The sequence below is a fragment of the Diabrotica undecimpunctata genome, chromosome 7 (genome assembly GCF_040954645.1).
Source record: "Diabrotica undecimpunctata isolate CICGRU chromosome 7, icDiaUnde3, whole genome shotgun sequence".
Lineage (NCBI taxonomy): Eukaryota > Metazoa > Arthropoda > Insecta > Coleoptera > Chrysomelidae > Diabrotica > Diabrotica undecimpunctata.
The window spans coordinates 45,147,210-45,159,428 of NC_092809.1; the positions used below are offsets into that span (position 1 = coordinate 45,147,210).

At 32.9% G+C, this 12,219-nt stretch overlaps 1 protein-coding gene across 7 annotated transcripts in view; it reads left to right on the forward strand.

The window, feature by feature from the left end:
• LOC140445278 (octopamine receptor beta-2R-like) overlaps nt 1-11,821 on the forward strand; it is a 1,072,317-nt gene extending 1,060,496 nt beyond the window's left edge. For all 7 annotated transcript variants that reach the window (XM_072537203.1, XM_072537205.1, XM_072537202.1 and 4 more), the window contains one exon: nt 10,388-11,821. In XM_072537203.1, the coding sequence (XP_072393304.1) occupies nt 10,569-11,810 (1,242 nt within the window). In that variant the 5' untranslated portion in view covers nt 10,388-10,568 and the 3' untranslated portion in view covers nt 11,811-11,821. The remainder of the gene's footprint in view (nt 1-10,387) is intronic.
• The last annotated feature ends 398 nt before the right edge of the window (nt 11,822-12,219 follow it).

Genomic DNA, 12,219 nt, shown 5'->3' on the forward strand with positions numbered 1-12,219 from the left:
GTTAAATTACCAAAAAGCCTTGAAGATAAAAGAATATCTTTTGCCATAAGCAAATATAGTTATCTGATTCACAGAAGTGACCGGAAAGGATACGTGGTAGCGTCATCGTTCATTGGTGGTTTTCTCTCACACACCTTTAAACTTACAAAATCCAATGATGTAGTGCTTCCTTCAAGCAAGGCTTACGATTATGGAAAGGTACCTATTAAGGCAAGCAAGATCAATGACGTCATGAAACTCATCAAATACATTCCAGAGGAATACTTGCCCTTTTATGATGAACGTCGTACTTGGCCAACGACAGAAGCTGAGACCCCTGATGAAAATGATGAAAATTAACTTTCCATTATTGTGCTGTAAACTTTTTTTATAAATCATGTATGTATTTTAATATTACATTGCTATATTTCAAATTATTTTGTTTCATGTTGCCTTAAAATCTCATTTGCAAGATATTGAGTGTAAAAAGGGACACATTCCATTATCTAAAATGCTAATAACTCAGACATAGTATTAAAAAAACCAAAATAACCATAACAGTTGAATGTCTTCCATTTACTTGTGAAACTTCATAATGGAACCATTTTCTGTAACATATTTAGTTTTGCAGATAAACAGTTTTTTTTAGTTCCTGAAAAATAGCCATTTTGGAATGTGTACCTTTTTCAACTCACCGATTCAATTGAAAAGAACGTAATGAATGAGATTAAAATATTCTATAAAACGTCTTATTTTGATGACTTCAAGGAACTTGATTTGGCAAAAAGAACATCCAGAAACAGCCGACTTCAAGAACTTAAACCATTGTACCACCAAAAATTGGATATATCCAAAAGGAAGGAAAATGACGTGAGGAGTCTTGTGGATGCGGGGTTGATTCTTGGATATTACCGATCCTACTATGAAAGTATTTTTAATTGAAAATGTAATAGCTCTTAAGTGTTATCACATTTTTACCTATAAGGCCTATTTGCATTTTTTGTTACGGTTCGTTTATTTTGTTAGTTTATTTTGATAGTCTTAAAATATTTTATTTTAATTAAAACATTGCGTGATATTGTCGTGACTGATTCGAGTAAGACTTTCTTTTGTAGTACATACAAATAAATACTTCATTTATCTAAAATTAGTTTTTATTTCATTCCAGACATTTATTTACTCAATTGGAGTAGTAGAATAGTAGAAGAGTTAATCAATTAATAATTATTCATTAAATAATTAATGAATAATGAAATATGCCATTAAACAAAAAATAATTGATTGTATAAAAACAAAAGTGACACTATACTGAATTTTTTTTTCAAATACCTTTTTTTCAACAAACACTAGTTAATTTATTTAAAAGTTATTTTATACTGAAAAAGAGATAATTAAATTATTATTTAAAGCTAATCACATTGCTTGTTTTCAATTTATTTTTAGGTCTGGGCTTAAAAATCATGTTAAGAAACTTTAAACAGCTATACTGTAAAATTGAGTTTTTTATATAGTGCCACTTTTGATTTCAATGTGCGATATATGGAGCAAAACAGTTATTATTTATGAGTAACAAGAGTCCTGATTTCGATTGTGAAGCATAACGATAGACTGTGCAACCATATCCAATAGGAAAAGTCTATTCGAGTGCTTAAAATAAACACTTCGCCTTCGTTGTTTCTCCTGTAGCATTTCTCTCGATTCAAAATCCTAACATCGAACTGTTAATACTCCTACCATTAGTGCAATATTTGAATTTTGTATAATTATATGTACTTAGTTATAATTGTTTGTTGTTAATTACAAGCCATACGAAAAATAAAAAAATTCCTTGCTAGCTTGGTATGTAATCTTGCATTATCCAATAGAAAACACATAAGGACTAAGATTAGAATAAATTATAACGTATATATTAGTTGCTCTGTACCTCATAACTAAACGAACCGCACTGTATTTTTAAAAAGGTACTAGGTTTAGACTCCTCTTGTTTCTTTTTTATGTGCAAAAATGTCTCCTCTAGTTTAAAACGCTTTTCTATTGTATTCTCAAATGATAAAAGGATCCGCGTCTAGTGTCTCATAAAAGGAATATATGTTTTGGAAAAAAACATTCGTATTGTGTAATAATAACAAAATTGCACGAAATTCCGGAACAGCCGGAAGACGTTTTCACGGAAGATTGCTGCTGCTGGTATGTAGAAATTTGGTTTTTTTATCCGAGAGTGTAACATTCGTATGCAGCTTTCACTATAGACTTGTGATATATGTTAAGCGAAAGAGCTGAATGCTCGGTCCTAATACCTATTTTTTTATATTACAAGTTGTATTGTATACTTTTAAATTTATTTAGGCAAAATATAGTGATATAAATCTTGATATAAATAAAGGCATCAAATATAGATAAAAATAAAATATAATAGATGATTCGCTGGAAACTTACAAGGTAGGTTTACGATATGTTGTAGATATTTGAATGTCAGCTTCTACATATCGATACCCTAATGCTGATAGGTTGTAACCCAATTTTAGAAAATTTTACAAGAGGCACAAAAAACTGTATAGCATAATTATAAAAGATTGCTTGTGTAATGTTTTCTTAAATAAATAATTATGTAATGGCTACTAAGTGAGTTTATTGTAAAAATATAAATTTGTTTAATTTTGATCAGGGTACTAAGGGATACGACATATTGTAACCAACGTCATGGCGGCTTACGAGTATATAGAACTCTTAGAAAATGTAGTAAGTTATTATAACTCAAGGTGTTTTCATAAAAATGTGGTTTACGTCATTTTAAATCATAATCCTTATTTTTATATTTTTATTAATTTCAAATAAAAACAGATACAAATGTGTGTTTACTTTAAATAAAATGTAGCAAACTAAGCGAATACCATTTAAACAACGTTGCAGTTAACATTTTTAGGAATAATTAAAATAAAATAACTAAATAATAAGTTTAAATCTTGGCTTTCTTTTTTTGATTTTTGTTATTGTCTTTGGTGATTAAGTCTTCGTGAGGCAGCGTATCATAGAAGTAGTGCACATCTGCAGGTAATACAGACTTTAGATCTTGAAGGTCCTTCCATTTACCAAATTATTAAACCAAATCGTGATTGACGGTATTCTTTCGTTCAATTAGACTATGGGTAGAGTCACACTTCATCTGAGTGTGGCCTCTTTCTAGGAATTTTTGCTCAATCTCGACTTCATACTTGGAAGCTAAAACAAATAAACCATTCGCAAGGACGACATTCCTATTTTGATAACCACAGCCATCCGAGAATATTATAACATTTTTCTTTTCAAAGGTCAAATATTGTTCTAGATGTTTTATTAAACACGTAGTGAATACAGATGAATCAAGGTCTGCCTCAGTCTCATTCCAAACGAAATTCATGCTGCGATGGTTTTCCAAGTTATATACTGTAAAGTTATGTACTTGTAGCTTTGTGTTATAGTACAAAGAACTAGCCTGTAACACTGGACACAATTTGACTGCCTGCACATCAACGACAAAACAGTAAATTTCTTTATGGATGGCTCTGGTTTTATCGGTTTCTTTTTCGACGCGTGCTAGGTCTTTTGCTCTAATGTGGGATGCATATTATTTATCTGTAACCTGTTTTATCTTGTAAGATGAACATATATTACATTGGTCCTTGCGTGGTTTAAACAATACTAAATTCATTTCGTTAAATTCTGTAAAGAATATACAATTTGATAATGGTACCTCCCTGTCTTTACATTGTTCTTTATAAAGATTATATACTTCAGTTTTCGATTTAAAATTATGTTCCAGGTATAACTTTCCAGTAGACTTGCGGCAATAGTGGCTCTCTACTTTAGGCAGTCTGTTCAGAAACTCTCGTAAATTCTGTACTCGCAAAATGTCTGTTTTGCTTTTGGTGTAGACTCTCTTTTTTCTTTGATCCTTGTTTGCATCATGTCACAACTTTCTAGAAATCCATCTTTTCGTGCCGCACTTACCCAGTTCTGTACCATCTTTTCTCCTACTCCTAGTGTGTTAAGAAACATCAATTTGCAGACTTGTAATTTATCGCCTTTTACTGTCAGAAAGTATTCGTAGGTACCACTTCGCCTGGAAGGTCCATCTACATAACATCTTTTTTTCTCCTTGTATGTAACCATATGAGCGAAGAACATCCTTTTTTGTTCCCAGGACATTTCCCAAAAGTTTAAAAATATTTCTTTTCTCAAGTTTTCTGATATTTTTTGGTAAAAGCGAGTCGGCGCGGTAGCGCAAAACTTCTAGACACAGGCTGGCTTGTACAATGCTGTACAATGTTTTGTAGCCTTTTATAACCAGTATATTCCCTTCCTAACATTCTTGACTGTTTTGTCTTGTTTTTATCCCAGTTTTCCGGATTCGCAGCTTTGCGGCTTTTTATTAATCGGACTTCTTGGTCTTCTGAATATTCGATGTTTTCTTTGAGCCTCTCACTTTCTAAGTCAATATGACCGCCCAGCTCTGCGTCATTAGCTTCTTCTGATCCTTTCTTGTAAGTGTTCATTGTTGATTTCTATCTCGTGTTGTTCGTTGTCTAAATTTTCATTGTCAGTTTTTCTTTGGATTCTTGATCTTCATTTTTATAATGGGGTTTTTCTTCAAAAACTTCGCCAAGATTTTGGACTCTTTTGTTCTGAGGTACTTTATCTTCCAAATAGTCAGCAAGGAGTTGTTCTTTCAATCTTTATTCGTCTCGTTCAGTTGTGATATTATCGAGTTTGTCTACCGTTATATGAAAGTTCGTGTGATTGGATGTGCTATCGAGTACTGGATTCTCAAAAGTTGTAGCCATTCAAGCTACACTGTGGGATAAGATGAGTTGGAAGTAAACAAACAACGCGAGCGGGTTAGGACTTGTTAGAAATCGCGGGAATGGCCACCTTACTATTTTATTTGGGTTACGAGAATTTAACAGCATATAGGGATGCACGGTTGGTTGCCTTTGACACAAAAATATGAATTTTCAATTCTTTGTGGGTTACGATCTGTCAGCATTAGGCTATCGATATTTAAAATATTGGTGGATATACTAGTAAAATTCATGTTGAAATATTGTGTGAATTTTAAAGCATCACATTCAACAGACAAACCTGTTAGTAACATATTTTCTTTATATCTTCTTCTTCTGGTGCCGACTCCACTAATGAAGGTTGGCTATAACCATTGCAAATTCAACTCTATCTGCTACTTTTCTTAGCAACCCGGTTGCTCTGTGTGTGTGTGTTCAACTATTTATTGTCTACCAGAACCCCCTCTTTCTTAAATTTTATCCTTCATAGTCAGCTGCAACAACTCGTACTTCTCATTTCTTAGTATGAGCCCCAAATATGCTGTCTCTCTCCTTTTAATTGTGTTTAAAAAATCTTTGTTTGTCCCCATTCTGCGCAAAACCATTTCGTTCGTAATATGATCGGTCCATAGTATTTTCATAATTCTTCTAAAAATCCATATCTTAAAAGTTTCTAGCTTTCTGATGAAGTCCCATTAACATCAAGATTAAGCTTTCTCATAGTTCATAAGATCTATGAGATCTTTTTGTTCGTCTCGACATTTTTGAGCAAGAGTTGTGATACTGTACAGAGTTTCTACTGTTCCGAAGCCATTACGAAGATCTTTACATATTTACAGAAAATAAGATAAACGATATTGTGGTACATTCGATTATAACAATTGGAATCATTCGAGTTGTAAGATCACTGGTCAGGAGATAAGAATAGAAAATTTCTAGACCTCTTTGCTGTATCTCATTTACCAGGATTGTTACTGCTTTTTTTAATTTTTTTCGTTTTGTTAGTTGGCGTTTAATTCCTTTAATTCTGCTGGTCTTGAATGTTCCTTCTACTGCTATGTTGAATAGTATAATTGATAGGAAATCGCCTTGTCGCCTGTTTTTATTGTAATTAAGTTTGTGCTATCCTTCGTCTGTTGTTTTTTAGCTCGAGATCCATCTATAGTCATTTTTGGTTAATCTGATTAGATTTGCCGGTATATCTTAATTTTTAAGTTCCTTTAATAAGTTAACGGCTTCTCTAAAATATACAAAGAGGGTGTGGGTTCTAGGTTCGTGGCATGTCTCCATTGCTTGTGTAATTATATGGATCTCATCTGTAGTTGATCTGCTTTTCCTGAATTCTTACTCGTAGTCCCCAATCTTTTTTCTATAAATTAAGTTTTTTGTGATGAAGGCTCTTTGAATTTTGTATGTTGTACTCAGTAGAAATATTCTTCTACAGTTGTTACAGTCTGTTATTTGTGTTTACTTAAATTTTGGTATTTTGTGCCTTATACCTTCTTTCCAATCCTCAGGCATTTCTTCTGCTTCTCATATTCTAAATATTAGGTTGTAGATGCGTTTAATAATTTTTTCCCTTCATTTTTAATTAGCTCAATGGGAATTTTATTTGGGACAGATGTTTTTTTCTATTTCATTTTTTAATAATGTGTAAATATTTTATATTTATCATATGTTGGCATCTTTATTTCATTATCTAGCATGTCTTTCATTGCGCAATGTTCCTCTTTAGAGCTTTCTTCGCATCTATATAGTTCTGTGAAGTGTGTTTCCCATAATCCAATGTTAATTTTTATCACTGATCAGCATTTTATTTGTTTAGTTTTTAGGTATCCAAATAGTTACGTCTTGACGTTGCCATTAAGTTTAAAGCATACTTGTTTTGCAAAAAATTAAATAGAGACATGCATCATTCAGTGGCGCACCCAGAATTTATCTTAGGGGGGGTTTTGAAATTTTTTTATGCTACCTCTATTTTGAGTCCCTAAAATTTGGGTTTTAGTTTAATTTAAAGTACTAAAGATAGCAGTGCCAAAGATTCAGGTATATATTATCCTGCCTACCAACTAAAACCACCCTCTCTTACTTGTGCGCAGTTGACTGTCGCACGTACCGTACTCCGAAAGTGGGGTGGCCACTGTAAGGCTGACGACATTTTTGGAACACTCCCTTCTCGTATCTAGATCTTATCTATTGTTGTGAAGCTATTTTCTTGTGGCATTTTAAAGTAATCACTATTTTAATGGGAATAAGCCACAATTGAAGGTTAAAATAAGGTTATTGACGTTTGACATTAATCCAACTTGTAAATACAATACATTTTGGAGACGGCTAGCACTTCTTCTCAATTAATCCATTTCAACTGCCAACAATCTTCTCTTCAGGTCTGCATTAATTGTCCATACTTCAGAGCCATAACAAAGAACTCATTCAACCATGGTTTGCCCTATTCTTTTTTTGTTCCTTTTGGAAATATTGTGATCCCACCATAAGGAGTTCAGACATCCTACAATTTTACGTCTCTGATTAATTCGTGTTTAATTTCGGTTTCTTCCAAGCCGTTCTTAGCAATGAGTGAACCTAAATATTTAGAATTTTCCACTTGTTTGATTTCCACGTCCTCGTCTATCAACACTTCAAACCTTGCATCTGAATTGATAACTAAGTAAATATTCTGTTTTCTTCATGCTGACTTGTAACCCCCATTTTAAATATTCTCTCTATAGATGCTTTATCATAAATTCTAGATCATAAGAATCTTGAGGTAGGATGACTTAATCATACGCAACGTTCAGGGAGAACAGTACGTCATTTTCTATGGGGATTCCCATTCCCTGGCAGGAGTTTTTTCAATTTTGGAGGGCTGCCTTAATATATAAAATAAACAGTAAGGGTGACATAGTGCATCCTTGTTTTAGTCCTTTAGTTACTTTTATTGGCTCTGATAGTCTATATCCGATTTTTAGGTAAGTAGTGTTATCCCTGTATTAAACTTCTGTGATTATTCCTAAAAGGTATGGACTAATGTCGAGTTGTTGTTAAGCTTGCCATAATTTAAGTCTTGGAACTGTATCATACGCTTTTTCTAGGTCGATAAAGGCTAGATGGACTTCGGTACCGGCCGCTATTCTTTTTTTTTCTTAATTATTGGAGTAGAAACAAATTATCAGTGCATGATTAAAGATCAAAAATTCAAACGTCAAAAAACTTATTTTAACCTTCAATTGCGACTTATTCCCATCAAAATAGTAATTAGATCTTATCTCTGTCATTAGCTTGGTTGGTGTTTCTCTTCTTCTTCTTTCTTTTTAATGACTGCTCGGATGTAATTGTGAACACTATTCCATCCCTCCGTATTTCCCGTCATCTTCACGATCATCTATCTTACAGTCACAGGGTTCATTCTTTATACATTCTGTTTCTGTTTCTCTCCACTGTACATCTATTACACTTCAGCATTGTATGAGTAACAATGTCGAAATATTCGCAGTATAGGCATTTATCTGTATCTGTCTTTCTGAAGCTATGAAGATACGCCCTAAAACAGACAATCTACCCAGTCCCTTAGGCGCGGGATCAGCATCTTTGTCCACTGAGTAACATCTTCCTTGTTGTTCCACTCTTCTTGCCATCTTTCCATTGATCTTTCCCTTTCTTCTTTTTTTTATAGCTGTTGTCAAATGCTTCCTTCTCCCGTAGATATGTCTCTTTTCTACTGCTAACACATGCAGAGGAACACAACCCGTGATAGTCCACAAGATAGTCCGCAGATACAGTCTGTAGGCGCATGCTACTCGCAACAGACTTGTTCTGTCTACTTTTTCATAAGCCTAATATTAGGTATCGATATCTAAATATAGTGAAAAATATTATTAATTATTGTGTATTAATTATTGTGATAAAATAATTATTGTGTTCTACATATTTAAAGTGGTAGTTTAATTATTCAATCAGCGTTTTGGATTTTTTGTATTATGTGTGAAAGACAAGTTACATTTTCCCACTATTCTTTATATATTGTTTACTTTATATGCCCTGGGGGGGGGGGGGTTTAACCCCCAAACCCCCCCCCCCCCTGGGTGCGCCACAGGCATCATTAACAAAATACGTTTATTTCAAAAACGGTGTACTTTATTAATTTGAAACAAGAATACCTTTTTTGTGTAGAATTGAATGTTATTTCATGTTTTTTTTTCAAGAATGTTTATACATGGCGGACAAAAAAATTATGGCCACATTAATGAACCAATGGTGTAGTAGGTGGCGCCACCTAGTGTCAATTGTAAAACTAATATCATTTCCATATTAACCATACTAAATAATAGCAAGATACCAAATTTCCTTTAAATCGATTAAATAGTTTTCAATATATCCTTAAAAATAATATAAACAAATATTAATGAATAACCCTGTAAAACGAAAACTAGCAACATTTTGCCCAAGCAATTTAAGCTCAAACACTTTATTTTGATGTCAGCTATCACCCATTAGCTAATGTCCAATTAATTATGGGACACCTCGTATACTAATTATAAAACATTTTTTACTATTGTTTGAGATTATATATATATATATATATATATATATATATATATATATATATATATATTATATACCTAACTAATTAGAATAGAGCTATAAGTAAGTACCTAATAATTATTATCGTCCTATAAGGATTAAATGTGCTGCCGACGCAATCGTGCCCGTATCTCAAAGGACCCTTTATCGAGATCAGATTAAAGCAGGTACCATCGGCGCAATCGTCCCATGCCCTTGAAGTTGTCTTATAAATAATTAACTTTATGAACTTATTTGGTTATAGTAGTATATTTCGATTTACAATTTTTAATTTGAAATTTATCAATATAACACGAAATCTTATGCTTTTCGACAGTGTAAACTATTTAATAAATAGCTCAAAATTTGACAAAATGACAAAAAAAAATAAATTTTTAATTCGAGTTTTCTAGTCTTTCTTTTTAATTTTCTGACAAAATTCGACGTAATTATGTATATTTTTGTACCATCAAAAGGAAGAGATTTCAACGAACAAAAAGCGCACGGTGCAAAAAGCAAACATTTTGACGTGAATCTTTTCAATTTAAAATTAGGATGCTTTTTCGATGTCTAATCAAAATGAGAGAAAAATAAATATTTTAAATAAAAAAAACTGCAGTGTATTTGGGACATAAAACATGAAGTTTTCACCAAATTTCGTAAACACACAATATCTTTTGTGAAAGATAAAAATAAAAAACTAAAAACTTAGATCTGTTTATTAACTACAATTTTGTTATTTATTTTTTTTTTATAGAACTTGTTTTGTCCTTACACTGTTCTACCTCAGATCACCCGTAAATAATATTATTTCCTTAAACTGTTGTTATATTTTTTTCTTTTTAAAATGGGTTCCACCTTTTACTATTTTTGTTTTACTTTTTACCATTTTCAAAGGATTCGGCCCTGACCTAAATTAATTTATTATTACGGTTAGTATCATGATACAAACCACTAAACCTCATATAACATTCTCGTCTGTATCAATTACATTTCATCATCAATTAATGTAAATTTTCTCTTTGTTGCAGATTCCAGAGGGTCCAATCATTCAAATATTACGTATGTTTAGAGAAGAGGCTCCAATCAATTACTGCAACCAGCCACAAAAACGGACCATCATGAGCGATGTTTCCCAACAGACCGATTTGCACAATTTATACAACAGCTAAACCAGACGACACTCAGTGCTGCATCAATTAAGTAACTACAATGGCTGAACTAGAAGAAAACTCGACTTACGCTAATATCACCGACAAGGTGATTAGTCAAAGTGCTTGGACGGATGACTTATTTTTGGTTTTAAAAGCTACAATCATGGGCTCAATCATTATAGCTTCCATTTTTGGAAATCTTTTAGTTATAGTCTCGGTAATGAGGCATAGAAAATTAAGAATCATTACTAATTACTATGTAATCTCGTTAGCTTTAGCGGATATGTTGGTAGCTATGTTCGCGATGACTTTTAACGCTAGTGTGCAAATATACGAGGAGTGGAAATTTGGATATTTTATGTGTGACGTTTGGAACTCTTTGGACGTGTATTTCTCCACGTCATCTATTCTACATCTGTGTTGTATCAGTGTTGATCGGTATTACGCTATAGTGAAACCCCTTAAATATCCGCTTACAATGACTAAAAACGTTGTAGCTTTTATGATATTAAATACGTGGATAAGTCCAGCTATAATTAGCTTTTTACCAATATTTAAAGGCTGGTACACTACCCCAGAAAACCAAATATTTAGAAATAAGCATCCTGATATATGTGAATTTGTCGTCAACAAACCTTACGCCGTAATCAGTAGCAGTATATCTTTCTGGATACCGTGCACAATCATGATCTTCATGTACCTGGCTATATTTAGGGAAGCAAATAGACAAGAACGGGAAATGTACAATAGACATGGTGCTGCCTTGCTCTTGCATCAAAATAATACCAATGGTGATATGCTGTCCAATTCTGGAGGGTCTTCGAAAACTCTTACGCACCATGACATTAACCAAGACCTCCACCACACGCCTACAAAAGAAAGAAACCTTTCTAAAATGAAGCGAGAGCACAAGGCAGCTAGGACTTTGGGTATCATAATGGGAACCTTTATTCTGTGCTGGCTACCATTTTTTCTTTGGTATGACACAGTGTATCTCTGTGATTCCTGCCGCGAGCACTGTCCGCAAGAGGTAGTTTCTACAGTATTCTGGATAGGATATTTTAATTCAACCTTAAACCCCATTATATACGCTTACTTTAACCGAGACTTTCGAGAGGCATTCAAAAACACACTTCAATGCGCCTTTTGTAGTCTCTGCAAAAGACCACCTTCCGAACTGGATTACATAGATCATAGAAGACCTTCCATGAGGTACGAGGATAGAACAAGAAGTGTTTACTCTGAAACTTATCTCAAACACGTGGACAGACGATGTTCCGAGTTTGGGTCAAGTCTCTGAGTAGATTTAACTAGTAGCAGACTCACTACCACTAGTTTTTAGCTTGGTAGTGGGTCTGTTGCTAGTGTTTTTTAGAGATATACTTAAAACATGGGCTTGTGGCTTGCATTGATGTGATCTTAAATGTAACAAATATTCACCTTTAATGTTTGCATATATATATATATATATATATATATATATATATATATATATATATATATTTATATATATATATGAGCTTAGTTTATCGATCTGTGATTAAAATACTTGAATATTGTTCAAGTGTTTCCGAAAGTTGCTATTTTCAATTATCACTATTCGTTTTATTTTGTACTTTATACTACGTTTTAAACTATTGACAGTTAAAATTTAAATGATACAAAATGCAGACAAAATAATATTCATATTCTTTAAAACAAAAATACCG